Genomic DNA, 21,870 nt, shown 5'->3' with positions numbered 1-21,870 from the left:
AAGGACCCACACATGCTGTCCTTTTTTTCTTTAAACTTATTTTTTTTTTAGCAATCTCTACCCCCAACGTGGGGCTCTAGCTCGTGACCCCTAGATGGAGAATCCCATGCTCTTCTGACTGAGCCAGCCAGGTACCCCATGCTATCTTGTTCTGACTTCTGGCCTCTAGAGACAAACACCCTGTTTGTGCTACAGTCCTTTTGAGGGGGAGGGGACTAGAGTTCCCCTTCTTTCTCATGCTTCCAACTAAATTATGCCCCCAAAATAACTGTGATTATAGGCGTAGTGTCCAGCAGGTGGGGGAGGGAGTGCTTGCTACATAGGGAGAGGTAAGGCACATGGGTAGGCTGGGGAGTCCAAACGTTTGATGGTATCTAGCCAGATATCAAATACCTCCCACCCCGGTCATGGCCCCAGCTTTTCCCAGCCAGGGCCCCACACTTGGCCTAACAGAACTGCCTTGGTCGGGTGTTCACCATCTTTGAGGTAGGTATTAGTCTCTGGGCCTGGCCCTTGTCTTTATCATCTCAGTGTGGGAGACGGTTTCTTTATATGCAGCCAAAGAGGCCATCATCCACTGCTAGCCATCAGCCATCCATTGTTTTTTTCTTTTAGATTTTCATTTACTTTTTAAGATTTTTATTTATTTTGTTGACAGAGAGAGAATAAGCATGGGGAGCAGCAGGGGGAGAGAGAGGGAAGCAGACTCCCCACGGAGCAGGGAGCCCCATGCAGGGTTCGATCCCAGGACCCTGGCATCATGACTTGAAACGAAGACTGACTGAGTCACTAGGCCCCCGTTTTTCTTTTTATTTATTTAATTTTTTAAAGTTGGCTTCATGCCCAGCGTGGCGCCCAGTGCAGGCCTTTTAGGACTCTGAGACTGAGGGCGGAGCTGAGGTCCAGAGTCGGGCACTCAACGGCGGCGGCGGAGCCACCCACGCGCCCCCGTCGTTCTCAAGAGCATCGGCAGTGCCCCAAGCGGCCACCGGGCCCCACACCCTCCCGGACAGCTGCCGTCGCGCACACAAGGCTCAGCGTGTCCCCACTAGTGTCCTCCGCTGCGTTCGCGGGTCCCTCCTGCTGCACAGCCGGCGAGACGCCGCAGCCCCGCACGGGCCGGAACGCCGCACCCGGCCCTGCCCGCCCGCAGCGGCTCCCGGGAGCGAGCGCCGCCGCCGGCTTCTTCCTGCGCGGAGGCCGCGTTCGGGCTCCAGACCCGGGAGCGGGAGGGGGAGGGAGCGGAGGGACCCCGCGGAGCTCCGGCCGGTCTGGCCCATCGCGGGGCCGGTGCGGCTCCTCAGCGGGGCGCGGGCTCGGGTCCACTCGGGTCCGTCCTCCTCCGGGCGTCCCTCGGGCCCAGCTGCGGCGGCTCCAGGACGGGCGCGGCCTCTGCACCGCCCCGCGTCGGGGGCCCCGGCGGACACACGCCCCTCCCGCGCCCGCGGGGCTCCCGGGGTCACCGCGTGGTCCACAGCGCCGCTTCTGCCGCGCTTGGAGAAGGAAACGCGCGAACACGCACGCAAGTCCGGGGCCCCGCGCGTCCCCGCCGGCGCCGCAGCCGTGGTCCGGGGCGCAGAGGGGCTCCGGGAGGGGCCGGGCCCGGCGGAGAGCGGCGGCTCACCCTCGAGCGCCCGGCTGCGGCGCCCCCCGCGCACCCCACACCCCAGCCTCGGCGGCGGGCAGTGCCCAGCCCAGCTGCACAGCATCCGGGGCCCCGCTGACCCGCCCGCCTCTCCCAACGGGGCTCGCGAGGCTCTCGCCGCAACCTCGGCGGGGATCGGAGCCCTAGGCGCTGCTGGGCGGGCCGGTGGCTGCAAGCCCCGCCCACGCCGGGCTGCGCACGCGCGCTCTCCCTCCCGCCCTGCCCGCCGCGCACGCGCATTTCGTGCAGGGCCCGCCGGGAGGTCGGGCGCGCGGACTGGCGGCCCCGCGCTCGCGCTCGTGCTCGCGCCCGCTTCCGCGCCGGTGCGGAGCCGCTCGGGCCGCGCCCCTACCCCGCCGCCTCAGCTCCCCGCGCAGCAGATGCAGGTCGCCGGGCTGAGGGGAGCGAGGTAGCCTCCGCCCGCGCCGCCGCCCGGCACTGGTCCGCCGGGGCCGCGGCCCCAGCCCCTCCCGGGCGTGTTCCGGCCTGGTCGTCCGCGGGGCGCGGCCGGAGCGGGCCATGGCCGACCGCGGGTGTCCGCTGGAGGCGGTGCCGCTGCCCGCCGAGGTGCGGGAGAGCCTGGCCGAGCTGGAGCTGGAGCTGTCGGAAGGTGAGCGGCCCGGAACCCAGCCCGGCCCTGCCCCCGGGACCCCGGCCCTCGCCCCGGACCCCAGCCCGGCCCTGACCCCGGGACCTCAGAACCCAGCCCGTACCCCAGCCGGGCCCTCACCCCGGATCCCAGCCCAGCCCTCACCCCGGATCCGGGGATCCTGGACCCCAGCCCGGCTTTGACCCCAGACCCCACCCGGACCCTTGCTTGGCCCTGACCCCAGGCCCCCGCCCAGCCCTCACTGCAGACCCCAGGACCCCTGACCGGGGACCCCCCGCCAGAACCCTGAATCCCGGCCCTCACCCGGACCCCGGCTCTCACCCCGGGCCCCAGCCCAGACACACACATCCTGCACCCCTCACCCTCGGCCCTGGCCCAGGGACCCCAGATCCCGCCTGGCCAGGACCCTGGGACTTCAGACCCCGGCGTGGATCCCCACTCTGGCCCTCACCCTGGGACCTGGACACCCCACCACCCCCCCTTCCACGCCAGCCTTTGGGTTCCAGGCGGGTCACTGAGCCCTGCGGTTTGACGGGGTGGTTTGGCCGCGAGCACGTGAGTCGGTCGGGAATGACCGTTCTTGTGGGAGCGTTTGTCCGAGCTTTGGGCTGCAGGTCTGGGCTTCTTGAGGGGGCTGTACCCAGGCCCTGGGAGCTGCCTCCAGCCTGGGTGTCCGTGTCCCCCGTATTGCCAGGTTGTGCCAGCACCTGCATGTCTGCCTCGTTCAGGCTAACAGATCACGTGCAAAGCCCTGGGCCCTCAGCACGGGCTTGTTGCCCCATTTCTGGAACGTCTAGAAAATTCAGGAAAAGTTCAGCGAATGGTTGTCTGTTGAAGATGGGCTGGAGTCCGTGCACGTCAGAGGTGGGTGGCTGCGGCCTCCTGACCGACCCCGAGACTTGTGTCCTGTGCTGTGTTTGGATGCGTTGCGGAGAGTGAGGTCTTGCCCGGTTTTCAGGGCCGCCGGTGGCCTTTGAGGAAACACGTGTCAGTGTTTAACTCCGTGTTTGAGCCTTCAGTGCGTCTTCAGTTTTTAGGGTCCGTGTCCTCACAGCCCCGCTGTCCTTCAGGTTTCGGGTTGATAGGTGGGCGCAGGTGGGGGCAGGGCATTTCTGAAAGAGCCGTCCAAGGGCGCGCCCCTCGGGCTCCGTCATCGAACCCCCACGAAGCTCGGAGTGGAGGGCGCGGTGGTCCCCGTCTGCGTCCCCGTCCGGAGGGTACGGCATCCGCCTGCAGCCCGTCTGAGCTGAGCGCTGGGCGTTTCCGGGCTCTGGAGAAGTGGGACGAGCTCCAGTGAGGACCGGTTCTGGCCCGAGGAGCGCACGTTTGTTCCTGGCCACGGGGCCGCCGTGCCCGTCCGACTTCGACGTCTCCACGTTCTTGCAGATCGCTGCTGACCCCGCCGGTGCCCTCGCCGTTTGGGGCTTGCACGCTCGCGGGCTTTCCAGGAGCTGCCAGAGGAGAGCGGCTCCTTTAAGAACTTGGTGACTGGTCGGTGGGAACAGGTACTGGGCGAGAGGCTGTGCAGAGGCTGTGCTGTCCGTCTGAAAGGCTGTGGGCGGGGAGCCAGGGGGGAGCCAGCTCGGCCGGGAAGGGCGAGAGCAGAGCCTCAGAGGGAAAGGACAGTGCACTGTGCCAGGAGGCCGGAGCCTGGCCTGCGTCCCAGCTTCTAGACTCGCCTGACACCTTTCTTTTGGCCCAAATAGCTCAGTGATTATTCAGGCACAGCCGCGCTTGGCCCTGTTCCCCGGCGGTTCCCACCCCTCTGACGCCGGCTTTGTCCGTTTGCGCGGGCCCGTGTGGATGCCGGGCCGGCCTCCCGGTGGGACTCGGATGCTCTGTGACCGTGACCGCGTCTTGGGCTGGCCCCCGGCGTCTTCACGCATCGTCACGGCAGCTCTGAACTTGGGTTTGGCCGGCGGTCCGAGGAGGGGCGGTTAAAGGAGGGTTTCACGAAGGGAGCACGGTCCTGAAGCGGCCCAAGGGCGTCTTGTCATCGTTTCTGTGTTTCGATCAGTATAAGTCGTTAGCGGGGGTCTTTGTCCGGTGCCTCCCCTCCCCCCCATCGTGTGTGCGGGAGATAAACTTCTAATTCAGAATAAACGGGTGTCAGTTAGGGTGACTTCCCGGTGCTCACGTCTGTCCGAAGGAGGACGTGCATGGAACGTCGGGTCGGCATGCGAGGCGGCTGAGGGGACGGGGACAGAAACAGACCAAGTGCTGTCCGCTGGAGACGGGTGGTGACAGGGGCCTGGGTAATCTGGAAGACCCTGCACGGCTTCCCTTGGCCTGCACGCCGGTAGTGACTGGTTGGGAGTGTGGCCCTGCCTTTGCCCACAGCTCACTGTGCTCTCACTGGATTGTCATCATTGACCGCTATAACTGGGGTCAGCCCTTGGCAGGGCTTCTGGTCTTAGAATACACTGATTTTTTTCCTCGAGGGCAGGTTCGTTGGCTTTATGTTAGGAGTTCCCGAGAGGGAGATAAGGCACAGCTCTGGTCTTGCCCCCTAACTTTCCCGGCTGTTTCATCCTTCTTAGGAAGAAGAGGATAAAGGTGGGATTTCCCGCTCTTCTTAGACAGCCGCGGCCCCCACCACGAACATGCGTAGAACTCACACGTATGGCTCCTCAAAGCATATGAGAGTGTCCGTGGGTGAAAATGAGGTTATTAGACTTTAGGAAAGAATTAATTCCCAGACACTGGTGGTTTACCTATTGCAGCGTCCAGGTACCTTCCGGATGGCTCACGGCTCGTGTTGGTACGACGCACCCCCTCGGGGCTGGGGCGCTGAGCTGCTTTAAAACCCCAATGTTGGTGCCAGGTTCGTGCTCTGTCCGAGGAGCCTGCAGTGGCTTAGAAAGGAAATGGGTGCGCAGTCGACTACCGTTGTCCCACTCCTGTGCCTTTGTTCCTCTTGTGGGCAGTAGGACTGTTGACAAGCTTTACCCTGAGTCTGTTTCTCGTTTTACTGCATTTTGTTAGTGCAGGGCCTCAGCCTGGATGCGGGCGAGCAGAAAGGGGAAAGGCTCTGTGGGTGCAGAGGAAGGGGCTTCACAAAACTTTTTTCCTTGTTAATCGTCTTTAATGTCTGTAACTTGTGGTGGAATTCTTAGTTTTCAAAATGGTAACCTGCCATTGCTTTTACATCAATAAACATTTGCTGTGCTTCCTAAATATTTTGTGGTATGTTAAAGTTCTCATGTCTACAGTTCTTCTCATCCATCAAAGCCCAGCCCAAATCCCTTCTTATTTAGAGCTTTTCCTGATCATCTCTGACGTGGCTGCTTTCTTGCAAGTCTCATCACACTTGTTCTCACCTGTGGGATTCTTGCCACTTCTTGTTTTTTTGTATTTGTTATTTGTATGTATTTGTGCATTCCGTGATTGTTGAGTGCCCACTGGGTACTAGCTAATGTTTGAGCTGTCAGAGGTCAGGGTTAGCTATGTTTCTCCATTGATCAGCTTTGCACACTGTTTTTTTAACAAGCAATGCGGGTGCAGAGGCAGAGAAGTGAAATAGTTCAGAGCAAATGTGGGCTAGAGTGAGTGAGTGTGAGCGAGCGTGAGTGTGTGTGATGCCCCCACCAGGTGCTTTCTAGGGTCCATTTTCTGGTTTCCTTCGAGAAGTAATCTGCCAGTGTGCTTCCTCTGGGGTCCCTGAGACCTTTTCTGGGCGCCTGCGAAGGAAGAAGACTGTGTTCGCAGTGATGCTGAGACGTCATCTCTGTTCTCTGTGTTTGCACTGGTGGTAGAAAGCAATGCTGGCGGCTTCATCAAGGCCAGGACCCTGGCGGTGCAGCCCCCAAGGTCAGCAGCAGAGATAGGGGCCACTTCCACTTTAAAGTGTCCTTCCTCGATGAAACAGTAAAAGTTAACTTTCCTATGTCTCGACCCTTGAATACCCGTCTTTCTAGTAGTCCACGTGAGGAGATGGGAAGCGCCACACAGAGCTGCAGGGCCTGCTGGGAGGGACAGGCCTCGTGCGCCTTGACTTGCAAAGTGAACGGGCCGCTGTCATGGCAGGATGCCGTGTTTACTCGAAAAATGGGTGTTGGACAAAGTGCAGGTACAGGACTTGGGTATCTGGTGGACGAGAACAGGTGTCAGAATTTATGGCCAATGATAATGTTTATGCTTTTGAACAAAAATTAAGATTTTATAAAACTTATCGGCACAGAGCATGACAGCCTCTCATTACTTAAACTTTTTTGATGAGCTCAGCGGCAGTATTACTGTCAGTTTTTGATATCACGTAATGAAATGTGTCAACATTAGGAAGATCAATGTATCATGCTGCAAATTTGTGCGCAGGTGACAAGATCTTTCAAAATACAGACCACCGGGTTGTGACCCAACAGGACGACAGTTCACTGGTACGGTTTTAGGCTCTGCATTGCTCCCAGCCTGTGAGAAGGCGCCGCTTGCCTTGCTTGGGAGGCGTGGAGCGGAGGGCGGCGGGCCGGGGTCTGGAAAGGCCGCCCAAACCCTCCGCCCTCTTCCAGCGGCTGGACGGCCGGGTTCGCCCTGTCGGCTTGAGACGAAGCCACGTGTTGGAATAGGCAGAATGCGGAAGCAGATGAGGGACTCCAGCCGACGGATCTACGAAGCCCGATTTAAGAGACTGGTGAGAGTAAGACAACACCTGTCCTCACTGAATGTTTTTGGCTTTGGAAATCTATTATTTTTTTTAAATTAAAATATATTTATGTTGACATGGTTTATTATAAACAAATTTGAGTGAATTAAACATTTAAAAATTTCACCATTTTAATTCCTAATACGGTAAACGTTGATCGATATAACACACACAAGCAAAAGCTCTTCTGATTTTTGAGAGTGTGAAGGGGTCCTGCGTCCAAAACCTTTGGGAAGTTCTCGTCCTTGCAACTCTAATAACAGAACTTTTACAGAAGTGCCCACATGTCACTGAATATTTCCTTATACTTCTTGGAACAGATTTTTAGCTGTTGTTGGCATAATAGGATTTCTGTTTAGATTTGTGAAGACAATCAGATGCTTCTGAAAGTTACATACTAAATGCTTATATGTCCCACTTTACATGATTCGGGAATATTCCCTTGAGAGTTTTTTTGTAGTGACTCATCCTAGCACAGTCTCCTTACAAAATTTTTTTCTTTACAGAATTTTGATTGATACATTTTTAAAAGAGTGTCAATACTGTGATTTCAGTTTTAATACCGTAAAACTTTCCACATACCCTTCATTGCCAACTATTCTGTACTGTGGAATTCCTGCCTTTGTTTAAACTTCACTTTCTCTCTGAGGTTCCGCCTTCCTCTGGGAAACACCCCCTTCTCCAGTGAGGCACGTCTGCCCTGTGTCCCCGTCGTGCTCACGGTGTCTCCCCTGCACGGTTTACCGCGTGGTTGCGTTTCTTCGCGTGCTCTGCTACTTCGTAGGGAACAGGAGTTTGATCTGCTCGTCTTCATGTCGTCCTCAGCACCTGGCATATATTAGGCATTTTAATAAATGTTTAATTAATAAAAGTAAAAACTACACATGGTGTTTATTTTCAGTTTTTTAAACCTTTTATTATTTTTTATTTTAAGTAATCTTCATGGCCACTGTGGGGCTCGGACTCATGGCGCCGAGATCCAGAGTCGCACCCCCCACGGCCCGAGCCGTCCAGGCACCCTGTTTGCAGTTGCAAATCAGGAATCACTGTGCCTGGCTGCGCCCTTCGCTTTCTCGGTGACAGTCTTCCAGATTCAATGCCTCTGTTCCTCAGCGGGGCAGACCTGCGTCTCAGGGTGCCACTGCCGTGGATCTGGTGCAGGTGCTCAGACTACCAGGAAGAAGCTGCCGGCGAGTCCCGCTGCTGTGTGGCTCGTCTCAGGTGCCATCCGGAAGGGTCTGGTGGGCCCTGAGGCGGCCATGGCGCACTCGTGGCCTCAGCTCTGGGCTGTGGGTCCACGCCACCTGCACGCTGAGGCCACCCTTCTGTTGCAGGAATACAAACGCAGGCGGGAACCCGGGAGCCTGTGGCTCCTGCTGGGGCCTTTGGCGCGAGGACCCATGCGGCCTGAAGCTTCTGAGAGCCGTGTCGCGTCTTAGACTGTTTCCACCCAGCCTGCCTCCCTCCCTCTGCCGCTGCGAGGGTCACCTGGGTCGTGCCGCGCTCTACCCGCGCTCCACCGCGCTCCACGGCTCGCTCCCCGTCCCCCTCACAGGCAGGTCTCCCCAAAGTCGCTTGCGTGTGTGTCCTGTCTTAGCATTGCTTCTCAGGGCTCCTGAACCGTGGGGCTCTCTGGCTTAGACCCAGGTGGAAAGGCTGACATACTTGGTGTCGTGGCTTAAGTGTCTCCCCTAAGAGTGGGCACTTGGAGACCGTACTTGCCACATAGTTGTTGGTCCATGCGTATCGAGTTGAATTATTCCCTCTCTCAGGACCCGCTTGCCTGTGGCCGGCTGTGGTTTAGGTGTCCATAGTGACACTTCCTGAGAGCTGGGGCCAAACCCACCTTGCTCTCTTCTGTGTCCCTGCCACCAGAGCCGCTGGCGTGTCATCCACGTCCAGGGACTTCTGTCCATCCAGGCTCTGCTGAAAAGAGAGACAATAGCTGGAACTTGGGGAGGCGGTTTTAGACCAGTGCTCAGGACACCCTGGGCAGGTGACTCCCGTGTGACGGGACGGAGCGTCCCGGCCGGGTGGGTTGGCTGAGTGTGGTGACTCAGGTGATGAGAAGGTGGGCGGGTGGTAGAGGAGGCCAGAACGGCGGCCTGGGCCGGGTCTGGTGGCTCTACCGGTTTCTACTTGAGGGGTCGTGAGGGACCACGGGACCTTGTGCTCCATCGGCGTGTGTCCTTGAAGACTCCCTGGCTGCGTGCCAGGAGCGGCTTGCGGAGAGGCAAGCGGGAACGGGGCTCAGATCACTCGGGGCAGGCACTGCTGGGTGAGGAGCAGTAGTGTTGGGCGAGACGTCGCTCGACCTGAAGGAGGGGCAGAGGGATTGGCTGATGGTAGGGGGCACAGCAAGGAGTGGGGATGTGACTCCTGGGCTGTGGTTGGAGCTGCCGCACGCGTGCACAGTGACGAGATGGGGAAGAGGAGGGTGACTGGGTCGGAGGGGAGACGCACTTGCTCGGCTGTTCAAGGAAAAAATGGCCTAACACGGCCCCTGCGATGATGGGGACACTTGCTAGTTGGCCTGATTGTGCTGCTGTTTTGGGGTGACTGCGGACTACATCCACGACTGTGGACAGGATGTGGTTACTAAACGCTCGTCCCGATAACAGATGCCGTGAGTATCACGAATTTGCTGTCCTGATGCTTAAAACCCCTTCCCAGTCAGTCTGATAGGCGTCTGTGCCTAACCTGATTCCTGGCCACTGGTTGCAGGCTAGCTGGGTCGGAGATCGCTAGCGGCGCTCATAGCCGGCCGCCCGTGTGGGGCCCCGGGCACTGCCTCCTTCTCTTCACGAGGACCTGCTGCAAGGGGCACCTCCAGAGAACAGTGTCCTGCCTCTGTGTCCTGCACTCCACAGCCCTGAGGACCTTGAGGACAGGGCGTGGCCGTCCCGCGAGCTGCTGGCTGGGTCTGCAGGGGGACCCTCTCGGGGCCGACTGGCTGTGCCTCGGTTTCTCCCGGGGCACTTGCTGGCAGTCTTGGGGGGGCGCCCCCAGGGCAGGCCTTCAGCTGAGGCGTGGGTTGTGTGGGGGTCCGAGTCGTGCACTGTGGGCCTCTGTGGGCCGTTCGGTCCCCTCTCTCTGTAGACCTTTCATCTGACCACGTGGGGTAGAGGTACGCCTCGGACTTAGAAGTCTGCAAAGAGGCTTGACGGGGGGCCCTGCTCTGCTAGAATGAAGAGTCTGTGCCTGGCCACATGTCCCCATGGAAGCAAGAGCGGGGGAGGGGAGTGGCTCACCCCTGCGCCCCGTGACCAGCACCCACTCTTTACACCACAAACCCCCAGTGAACGGTCCTCCTTGTGGTGCTGCCACACGCCCGTCTCTCTCCGTCAGGGTCCAGGCTGACTGTCCTCTTTTAGTTGAAAAGTACAGAAGAGTTGTAGTTTTTGAAAACACATTTTTATTTCATTTTTTCATGTGTTCTTTTACCTGATGTGATAATGCAACATTTATTTAAAATAAAAGTGAATTTAAGGGCGTCTGGGTGGCTTAGTCAACTGAGTGTCTGCCTTCAGCTCAGGTCATGAGCCTGGAGTCCCGAGATCGAGCCCCGCATGGCATCGAGCCCCACATGGGGCTCCTGGCTCAGCAGGGAGCCTGCTTCTTCCTTTGCCTGCTGCTCCCCCGCTTGGGCTCTCTCCTCTCTCTCTCTGACAAATAAATAAAATATATATAAATAAATAAATAAATAAAAATGAATTCATACGAAGTGGTCGCTGTACTGTGACATAGCTGACGAGAGGGTGGGATGAAGGTGGGTTGTGTTATTTTATCCTGCTCTGCTCGTAGATCTTTCACAACTAAATTTTTAAAGATTTTATTATTTATTAATTTGACAGAGAGAAAGAGAGACAGTGAGCGAGGGAACACAAGCGGGGAAGCAGGAGAGGGAGAAGCAGGCGCCCCGTGGAGCAGGGAGCCCCATGCGGGGCTTGATCCCAGAACCCTGGGATCATGACCTGAGCCGGAGGCAGATGCTTAACGACTGAGCCACCCAGGCGCCCCTCAGAACTAATCTTTGCTGTAGCATTTTGTTGGCAGGAAGCTTGCTTCTGAGTCCGACCGCAGTCTTCACGGATCAATCTTCATAGACAAGATCATCTAACATTTCTCATATTGCGCTTATGCATTACAGAGAGTAGGAAATTACACACTGCACGGCAAAGAAGAGCCTGTAATCAGTGAAAGACCCAACACCTGAAAACCGTTGCCTCTGTCATTTATTGATCAAGAATCACTTGGACTGATGCCCTCAGACGCCCTCGTCCTCTTCCACACAGGAGATGAATGGCTTCTGTTTTTCAGATTTCCTAGATCCTTGGGACAGCACCTCAGGTGGTCCCTGGGACAGTAATCATGCAGGGTTTCCTTCCAGACTTTGGCTTGTGTTGCTCAGCTCCAAGGGACGAGTGGCAGTCCTGTCCCATCAGTTTACACTGACTGTTCATGACTCGAGAGTATCTTATTGGAAATAGCAGAGAAAGATCTTTTGTTTCCTTTCAGATTTCAGAACTTTTTCTCTAGGATCTTTGATAAAAGACCTTTAAATTGAGTATCTGAAATGTGAAAGGACATGTTCTTGCTGTTGAAGCAGGTGAGTAAGCAGTTGAAGAGCGTGTCATGTCGTGGAGAGTTCCTGCCTAACTGCGGGCTCTGTTGGCTTGTCTGTGAAGCTGGGGGCCGTGGAAGAGCCCTTTTCAGGAAACACTAAAATCAGGATAATTTAGAGATAAAGGGTATAGAAATGAGATAATCTGGCCTCATTATTAGGTAATCTTGGCATCACGGGCTCAGTTGTATCCTCCAAATTCATATGTTGAAGACAAGTTCATATGTTAAGACTTAATGTGGAATTTAACTTAACAAATTCGTAGTTGGGACTGTATTTAGAGACACGTCCTTCAAGGTGGGGGTGAAGGTTAAATGAAGTCATGGGTGGGCTCTGATCCAATAGGACCTGCGTCCTCCCTAGACAAAGAGGTGGCAGGAGCGCGTGCACACAGAGCAGGCCGTGTGAGGACAAACAAGAAGGTGGCTGTGTGCAAGCCAAGGAGAGCCTCAGGGGGACCCAAAGCTGCTGTGGGGGTAAAGTACGTTTCTATTGTTGAAGCCACCCAGTCTGTGTCCTCTGTTAGGGCGGCTCGAGCAGACGAAGACTCTGTGTGTCACCCTGTCGCTCAGCAACATTCAGCAGACTGAGGGCCGTGGCCTAGCGAGGGCTGAAAGACCCGTAGACAGTGGCCGTTTCATAAGGTGTGTGCAGGCCCCCCAAGGGGAGCCTCTGTTGGTTCAGGTGGGCCCGGCTGCTAGAGGGAATAGAGTTTCTTCCCGCTTTGTGTGAGAGCACGTGTGAGGAGGGTGTCCTAGGAGGGCGGGGAGAACATGCTAGACGAAGGGAGATGAGCCAAGGCTGAGTGGGCCGCGGGTTTCCAGACAGAGCTCCCCAGGCCACACGGGCAGACAGGGCTTCTTGGGAGAGGCGGGGGCTGGTTTACAGGAGGGTTTACGCATCCTAGTGGGAATTGGGACTGGGCCCTCTGTGGAGGAGTGTGGAGAGAAACTCAGGTGCCTCCTGCAGCCAGATGGGTGTTACGGATGAGTGAGGTGAGCAGGGCTGAGACAGGCACCTGTCCTCTCTAGAGCGGCACAGTAGAAGCTTCTGTGCCGGTGGAAATGGGTTGTGCTGGGGCTGCCATGGCCACTAGTGTACCACGGCAGCTGCCAGTCGCACGTGTGGGAGTGGGAAACTGAATAGCCCATTTAATTGATTTTTAATTAATTAAAATGTACATCTAAAACTTAAAATCTTAGGGGTCCCTGGAGGGGCTGGGGGGCTCAGTTGGTTAAGCATTTGTCTTTGGCTCAGGTCATGATCTCTAGGTCCTGGGATGGAGTCTGGGGTCAGGCCCCCTGCCACGTAGGGAGCTTGCTTCTCCCCCCTCTGCTGCTCCCCCTGCTTGTGCGTCCTTGCTGTGTCAAATAAATAAAATAAAATAAAAATCTTTAAAACTTAACATTTTGAAATACTCCCATAAAATTAGGAATATAATAAAGATCTGTCCATCTACACCTCTATTAATATTACAGTTGGTAAGGAAAAGACAAAAGTCTTTGTAAACTGCAGGTTTGCTTCCACAGACAAGTCCCCAAGAGTCAGTAAGTGTCAGAGCCAGTGGGAGCGCCGCACCAGTGCTGGGCGCAGGACCGTCCTGTGGGACTGGGAACACGCCTTCACACCCGGAAGAAGGGATTCGAGAGTCCGTTGGGAGAAGCCCTGCCCTTTCGCAGTAGCACCAAAATCACAGGGTACCCAGGAATGTCCACCGAGGATGCGGCAGCTCTCCTTCAGAAATCCCCAGACGATCGCTGGGGAACTTCGGCCGACCGGAAACAGGAGACTATGGTGCCCCGTGGTTGGGTGGAGAAGGACCCTCGGTATTTCATGCGTGCGTGTGGGCCGCAGACTTGTCTGTCCGTGCTGACCCTGGGACTTGTAGAAGGCTACACTGCTGAGAAGAGTTGAGACATTTTTCAGGTGGGAAGAAAAGAACGGTTAAGGCTCATTCCCTGCGAGGTAACCGAGATTAATTTTAAAACTCTGGCAATAAGTAAATGAACGTGGTGTGCTGAGTTACTTGGGAGGACACAGCGGCCGCGGGGGTAGACAGGGTCATTAGAGCGGTGGCGGAGCTCTGCAGTACAGAGGGTCTTGAGAGATCCTGCGAGAGCAGCAGCGGCTTGCGCGGCCCGCGTGGGTGGCGCAGTGAAGCCAGGGCCGCTCCCGAGGAGGGGTGGCCTGTGGTCTGGCGGGGGCAGTGCTTGCAGGGCCGGTTTCTTATCTGCGTGCACATTTGTGTGGTACAGCTTGCCAGCCAAGAGCTGTACCTTGTGTAAAGCTCCTCTTTATCCATTTGAGAGAGAGTGTGGAGGGAGGAGCAGAGGGAGAGGGACAAGCAGACCGTGCCAGGCACAGAGCCCCACGGAGGGCTCAGTCCCACGACTTCCGGAGCAGGCCCCGGGTGGAAATCAGGGGTCGGCCGCCCAACCAACTGAGCCACCCAGGCACCCGGCCAGGAGCTGTGTGCCCAGCTGTGGCACTGCTGTCAGTCTCCTCGTGTGGCCTGAATGGGTGTGGGGGTCTCACTTGGCTTACAGGGAAATCTAGATGAGCTGACGAGGACTGGGTCAGGAGGCTGCGCTTGGGTTGGCACCGCGACACTGCTGGGTGTGGTCAGCAGCTACTCCGCGTGCAGTAGGTTGAGACTCACGGTGCGCACCCGTGCACCTACCACCTGATTTTTCAAGACATGAAGATTTTGTAGTATCAGCATCAGATCTTTGCCAAGAACCGTCACAGAGAGAATATGAGCCACACTGATTCTGTCCGCGTCCCCCAGCCTCCCTCCGGAGCTGGCGCTGGAGCATTGTGCTGTGTTTCCATATAGCCTTAAACACCGCGTTGCGCTGTTGTCATGCTTTAAGACTTTCGTCAGTCGCCAGTAGGAGTCCTTCTGAAACTTGCTTTTCATCCCAAATTATGTTTTTAGAATTACGGTAATGGTGGTGGTAATATACGGTCTAACTAACTGCTTTGGGGCAGTCTTACGTGATTACACTGTGGTGTATTAATTTTTCCCCTCGAGTGTATATTTTTTAAATTAGTAAACCATTTTTGGGGCAGTCTGAGGTTCAGAGCCCAGTGGCATGGCAAGCGCAGATTCCCTGTGCGCCCCCCCCCCCCGCGCCGGTCCCCACCATCACGGCCACGTCTGTCCTCTCCGTGAGCTGCGAGCTCCCGTCACTCACAACACTGAGAGGACACGTCGCCCGTGCGTCCTCGGCTGCCCTGTGGCTGTGCGCGCTGCGGGTTCAGACGTGCGTTTACTGACATTTGTCCACCGTTTCCCATGCGGTCCTGAGTGTTGTATTTGAAAGAAACGGAGGACGACCCCTCTGCAGCGGGCAGCGGCCTCGCCCCCATCGAAGAGGGCCCCCCGGGAAGGCCCTGAGACCCCCGCCCAGGAGCGCACACAGGCCCGCGGCGGGGGGGGGCTCCGGAGGTGAGGAACGGAGAGCGCCTGCGCCCGGCCAGGCTCACGTACCTGGTGGCTGCTGGCGGGTGGCACGGGGTCGCCGTGGGCTCAGTTTTGGAGGACGTGGAGCTGGGGCAGGTCCGGGCGGGTCGGCGAGGGGTCTCGCCGCCAGCGCGGTCCAGCCTCGGCTCCTCCTGTTCTGCAGGTCCGTGAGCTGCTCGACCGTGAGCCTACAAAAGCGGTCATTCCGTCCCTCTGCGGCCACGGCCGGAGGGGAAATCCGGCATCGCTGGCCCTCCCCAGAGTGACTCAAGGAAGTCCGCGTCTTCCTGAGAGCACAGCGGCTCTAGAGACGTGGTCTCTCGTCCTAGTGCGTTTCTTGGTGGTCCCCCCAGAACTGTATTGTAGTTGGGACCCGTGAGCATTACCGTTCTGGGAGAAAAGCTCTTTGTACATGGGATTGAGGGTCTTGAGGCGAGTGACCCGACGGTTTGGGTGGGACTTGACGTGCCATCAGAGGTGTCTTTAGAAGAGAGAGGCGGAGGGAGATGGGACGCGCGCAGACCGAGGGGAGCGGCAGGGGGGCACCAGGGCACAGACTGGAGTGATGTGGCCCCCGATTGGGGAAGCCGAGGAGTCCAGGAGTGGGTTCTCCCTGAGAGTCCCCGGAGGTTGCGTGGCCGTTTTCCTCCTGATTCTGGCTCAGTGAAACCGACTTCAGACTTCTGGCCCCCGGAGCTACAGGGGATACAGTTTTCTTGTTTTCGGCCACAAATTGGTTGTAGCAGCTGCAGGACACGAGCCCACTCCCCTCAGGTCTACAGCATACTTAGAGAAGACGTTTTCTTAAATCTTTTTGTTCCACGTTCCCTCTTTGTGAACTGTGTGTTTTCTTCCTTGATGGTTAGTAATTTTCGTTTCCTGGGCAAGAGTTCTTTCCCTGCCTCAGGGCCACGAAGACGTTCTTTTATGTTATTATTGAAGAGCTTTATTGATCTTTCACACTGAAACGCGTAATCCACCTGCAGTTGAATTCTGTGGGAAGAAGTCATTTCGTTGCTGCTCTGTGCTCGGCTGAGGGCGCACTTGTGCGAAGGGCTGCCTCTTCCCGCTGCTCCGCCGTCTCCTTGTCTGTCTCAGGGTCTTTCTGCGCTCAGTACCGCAGCCTCGCCGGACCTGTCTGTGTCTGGTCAAGTCTGTCCCTTTTTATTTCGAGGGTCATTTGCTGATCTTGGCCCTTTGCATTTTTCCACGTACATTTTAGCATCGGCTTGTCTGTTTCTGCACACACACAAACCCGCAGGAGTCCTGAGTCGAGTTCCTCGGGCTCTGAAGGTCCAGCCGGACAGCAGTGGCATCGTTACGGTATTGAGTGAGCAGATCCGTGAATTGCTGGATCACTTCATTCTTTAGGTCTTTTAAACCTTACCCTAGTGCTTTTAGTTTATTTACTTCTGAGACAGAGAGAGAGAGTGAGCAGGAGCGGGCGGGAGGGGCAGAGCGAGGGGAGACACAGCCTCCCTGCTGAGCGCGTGGAACCCACGTGGGGCTCGATGCCACGACCCTGGGACGGGGACCTGAGCCGAAGCAGACGCTTCACCAGCCGAGCCCCCAGGTGGCCCGCGTTTCCGGTTGCTGTTTAGAGGTCATGTATATACGTCTTTCATTAAATTTATCCCTGGACTTGAAATATTATATTTTTCAGGTTTAGAATTTACCTTTCTGGTTTTTAAAAATCACAGTCCTGCTTTTTAATTCCTTGAACATGTTGATCATGGTTATTTTAAAGTTCTGTTACGTGGACACCCTGTCTGTACCTTCCTATTCTCTGTTCGTTTCCATAGGTTGTAGTCACAGCTTCCTTTTGCCCATGGGCCAGACACTGTAGGTGTAGCAGTGATTGTGACTCTAGATGTTTCTGTTTTTCCATAAAGGCTTTCCTTTGGCTTCTGGCAGGTGGATGGACTGGGGGTGCGTCTTTAATGTGCACATCCCAGCAGTGGGACATCAAACTATGTGGCGCAAAACCAAGTAGAATTGCAAAGAAGAACAGGTGAATCCACTATCATAGTTGGAGACTTCGATGCCCTCTCTCAGAAGAGGACCCAGCAGGCGGAAAATCAGTAAGGACACAGTTGAATTCAACAGCGTCATCTATCCACTGTGTGGGATGGATATCTATAGACTGTTGTCCAACAACAGGAGATTATACTCTCTTCTCAAGTCCGCATGAAGCATTCACCAGGAGAGACTACGTTCTGGGCCATAAAACACAGCTTCATGAATTTAAAAGAATAGAAATAATACAGTGTCTGCTCTCAGACCACAACAGGATTGAACTAAAAATCAATAGCAGAGAAATCAAAATATGTAGAGATTAAACAGCATACTTCTAAATAACACGGGTCCACAGAGAAATTCATGAGAAATTCTGAAATATTTTGAACTAAACGAAAATAAAAACACAACTTACCTAAATTTGTGGGATGCAGCAAAAGCAATACTTAAAGGGAAACTTACAGTATTAAGAAGAAAGATCAAAAGTCAGGAACTGGGTGGACATTGAGGGCATTATGCTAAGTGAAATAAGTTATGCAGAGAAAGCCAGATACCATGTGATCTCACTTATATATGGAATCTAACAAAACAAAACAGAGCTCAGAGATACAGAGGACAGACTTGTGGTATTTGAAAATCGCTGGGAGAGTAGATCTTAAAAGTTCTCATCACAAGGGAAAAAAATGTAGCTGTGTGATGAGGGCTGACTATATTTAATTGTGCTCATTTCACAGTATGTACAAATATCAAATCATGTTGCACACCTGAAGCTAATATCATGTTACGTGTAAATTATATTTCAATTTAAAAGACCAGTAACCTTAGATTCTTCCCTGGGAAATTACAAAAACAAGAGCAAATTAAATAAAAAGTAAATAGAATAAAAGAAATAATAAGAATTAGAGCAGAAATCAATGAAACTGAAATCAGGAATCAATAGAAAACCTGGTTCTTTGAAAGTCAATAAAATCGATAGATCTTTAGTCAGGCTAATTAAGAAAAAAAGAGAGGGGGGTGCCTAGGTGACTTAGCCAGTTAAGCATCTACCTTTGACTCAGGTCATGATCCCAGCTTCTTGGGATCGAACCCCACATTGTCTCCTTGCTTGGCGGGAAGCCTGCTTCTCCCTCACCCACTCCCCCTGCTTGTGTTCCCTCTCTTACTGTGTCTCTCTGTCAAATAAATAAATAAAATCTTAAAAAGAAAAGAAAAGAAAAACCCACAACTAACATCATCATACTTAATGGGGACGAACTTAAAGCTTTCCCTGTGAGAAGAGATACAAGGCAAGGATGACCCTTCTCACCATTCATTGTCAACGTTGTAGTGGAAATTCTAGCTAATACTAAAAGATAAGAAAAGGAAATAAAAGGCATATAGATTGGGAAGGAAGAAATAAAAGTCTTTGTTTACATATAGCATGGTCATCTATGTAGAAAATCCAAAAGAATTAACAAGTCCTCCTCCTCCTCACCAAAACTAATACACAGTTATAGCAAGGTTGCAAGACTCAAGGTTAATATGCAAAAATCAATCACTTGGCACTGTACAAGTGGAACTTGAAATTAAAAACACAATACCATTTACGTTAGCACCCCCCAAATTAAATACTTAGGTATAAATCAAACAAAATATGTTCAAGATCTCTGTGAGGGAAACTACAAAATACTGATGAAAGAAATCAAAGAACTAAGTAAGTGGAAAGGTGTTCCATGTTCATGGATAGGGAGACAGTATTGTCCAGATGTCAGTTCTTCCCAAGTCAATCCATAGATGCAATGCAGTCCCAGTCAAAATGTCAGCAAGATATGTTGTGCATATTGACAAACTGGTGCTAAAGCTTATAGGGATGGGCAAAAGGCCCAGAATAGCAAAACAATTGTGAAGGAAATGAACAGAGTTAGAAGATGGACACTCTGATTTCAGGACTTACAATAAAGCTGTAGTAATCAAGATAGTCAGCAGAACAGATGGATCAATGGAGCCGAACAGAGAAGCCAGAAATAGACCCACTTAAATATAGCCAATTAATCTTTGACAGAAGAGCAGTAGAAAAAAGACAGTCTTTCCAACAAATGGTGCTGGAACAACTGGACGTCCACGTGCAAAAAAATGAACCTAGGTATGGACCCCTACCAAAAAGTTAACTCAAAATGGATCTCATCCCTCAAGTAAAAATGTAGAACTCTAAAACTGGAAGATCAATAGAAGATAACTTAGAAAACCTAGATGACCTTATGTGTGGTGATAACTTTTAGATACAGCACCAAAGCCACAATCCATGACATAAATAACTGATAAGAAACACTCTATTAAAACTAAAAACTTCTGCTCCGCAAAAGACAACGTTGAGAGTAAGAGAAGGCGCTGTTTACTGGGGGGAAATATTTACAAAAAACCACGTCTGATAAAAGACCGTTACCCAAAATATACGAAGAACTCTTAAAACTCAACAGTAAGGAAACAACCTGGTGGAAAAATGGTCCAAGGACCTTAACAGACACCTCACCAGAGAAGACATACAGATGACAAATCCGCATATGAAAGATGCTCCACGTCACAGGTCATCAGGGAAATGAAAATAAAAATGATAGTGACACTGCTGCACACCTACGAGAGTGGCCACAATCCAGAACAGGCCAGCGGCGAGTGCTGGCGAGGACGGGAGCCCCGGGAGCGCTTGGTCTCCGTCACGGCTGCTGGGAAAGCAGGTGGTGCAGCCATCTTGGAAGGCAGTTTGGTGGTTTCTCCCAAGACGAAACCTGCTCTTCCCATCCGACCCGGCGATCACATCCTTTGGTATTTCCCCAAAGGAGTTAAACGCATGTGTGCACACAAAAGCCCGCACACAGTTGCTTACAGAAAATTTGGAAGCAACCAGGATGTCCTTTAGTAGGTGAGTAGATAAGTAAACTGGTCCATGCAGTCAATGGGATGTTATCTAACACTGCACAGAAGAGAGCTGTCAAGCCAGGAAAGACATGGGAGAAATGGAAATGCATTAAGTGAAGTCAGTCGGGAAAGGTTATCGTGTGATTACAACTCCATGACATTCTTGGAAACGATGGAGACGGAAGAAAGATGAGTGGTTGCCAGGGATTGGGGGGTGAGGAAGGATAAAGAGGCAGAGCACAGAGGACTTTTAGAGCAGTGAAAATACCGTGTGGTATCGTAATGATGGATACGTTTTTATACATTTGTCCAAACTCACAGAACGTACTACACCAAGAGTGAGCCCTAACCAGACAGTAGACTTGGGTAAATGCTGTGAACCCATGCAGTTCATTGACTGAAATGGAGCTTACCAGTCTGGGGGGGGGGTGTTCATAATGGGGGAGGCCGTGCATGTGTTAGGGTAGAGGGTGTATGGGAATTCTCTGTACCTTGCCCTCTATTTTGCTGTGAACCTGAAACTACTCTAAAGTACATATATATAAAGCTTTCATTAAATAAATTAAAAGGTAGAGGGGAAAAAAGTCCCAACCTTCTGGAAAATAAATCTGCACACCCAGATGGTTTCACTGACAGATTTTATCACTTAAAAAAGAAATAACACCAACTTTATATAGTCTCTCCCATGTATTTTTAACTTTTTATTTTGAAATAATTTTTGTCTCTTAAGGTACAGAAATAGTACATAGAATTCATTCAGTTTCTTTCAATAACATCTTATATAACCAGAGTACATTATCAAACTATTTCCACATACTCTTAATTACAGTTATTGTGCTAAAAATGTAAAGAATTCGGAAGTATATGAAGGAAAAATATTTCTTACATCCACCTCAAGCTAAATAAACAAATCACTATTGATAATTCGTTGGGCATCCTTCCAGGCATTTCTTGCACACACAGAATGTATACACTTACACGCATGCGTAGTTCTCTTTATTTGTTGTTACCAGAATTAAATCATTCTTTATAGTTTTTTTTTTTTTAATCATTCTCTATAGTTTTCAACTTGCTGCTTTTACCCAGTAGTGTATCATGAATCTGTGTAAGCGATACTCCTCCCCCTACCTTCCAAATACCAGGGTATTTTTTAAGGAGTAACAACAGAAGTAATAAAAGTTGTTACTTTTACGAGTAACAACAGCATATCAACAGTATTCTGTAGTAATGATGTGTGAACAGCATATTTTCTTCCCTTTTTTTGATGAAGACACAATGGGAGGTTGTCTCATTGTCCCATTGTTTGCTGTTATATAGAATGTGCTCTGCCTGTCCTCGGCGCTCTGGCCTTCAGGAGTCCCCGAATCCTTTGAGAATAGGAGCCCCGTGTCTGGGTTGGGACTTGGAGATAACTGTTGCGATTTTGCATTTGGAGCCCTAAATGAGTTTGGGCCGCCCGAGCCACAGAGCATCGCCCTACCTGGAGGGCTGGTGGGAACAGCCAGCAGCTCCCAGACCACCAGAGAAGGAGGGGCCCTGGCATCTCCCCCCTCTGGGTGCTCAACCAGGGGCGAGCTTTGTCCTGACAGAGATTCCCTCGGCCTAGGTGGTTGGGTCAGGGCAGCTCCCAAGTTTGTGTGCCTCTGCTGTTTGCCTCTTGGCTGTTTACTGAACTTGGGTTCAGAAAGTCTGGATTTGAGTCCCTTTCCTACTAGCTTACTCGTTTGGGTCTGCATTCTCTTTTGGAATTCCGCCTTGCGCTCTGCGTGGGGAGAAGTTTGCATCGCGCAGCGCGTTGGCTTAGTGTCTGGGTGGGAGATGAGAAATACGGTAACTGGTTACACGTGAAAATGTGTCTCTTGGCTACGGTCAGCCGGTTCAGCGAGAAGACATGAGACCGCTTCTGCGATAACCGAGGCATGAAGCAGGGAGTTAACGTTTCACTTCTGAGCGTTCCCTGGCACCTCTGCGTGGAAAT

At 53.1% G+C, this 21,870-nt stretch overlaps 1 protein-coding gene across 7 annotated transcripts in view; it reads left to right on the top strand.

Moving 5' to 3' along the window:
- Positions 1–1,962: 1,962 nt before the first annotated feature.
- The window catches only part of DIP2A (disco interacting protein 2 homolog A), a 93,555-nt gene continuing 73,647 nt past the window's right edge, over positions 1,963–21,870 (top strand). For 3 of the 7 annotated variants that reach the window (XM_032865176.1, XM_032865174.1, XM_032865175.1), the window contains exon 1: positions 1,970–2,255. In XM_032865176.1, coding sequence (XP_032721067.1) covers positions 2,165–2,255 — 91 coding nt within the window. In that variant the 5' untranslated portion in view covers positions 1,970–2,164. Of the gene's footprint in view, positions 2,256–21,870 lie in introns of all 7 variants that reach the window. The other 4 variants (XM_032865177.1, XM_032865173.1, XR_004383613.1 and 1 more) reach the window with 3 other exon arrangements.

The sequence above is a fragment of the Lontra canadensis genome, unplaced genomic scaffold, assembly GCF_010015895.1.
Source record: "Lontra canadensis isolate GAN:19392208 unplaced genomic scaffold, GSC_riverotter_1.0 scaffold29, whole genome shotgun sequence".
Lineage (NCBI taxonomy): Eukaryota > Metazoa > Chordata > Mammalia > Carnivora > Mustelidae > Lontra > Lontra canadensis.
Note: the sequence above shows the minus strand (reverse complement) of the source record. Positions and strands in the feature narration are given on the sequence as shown.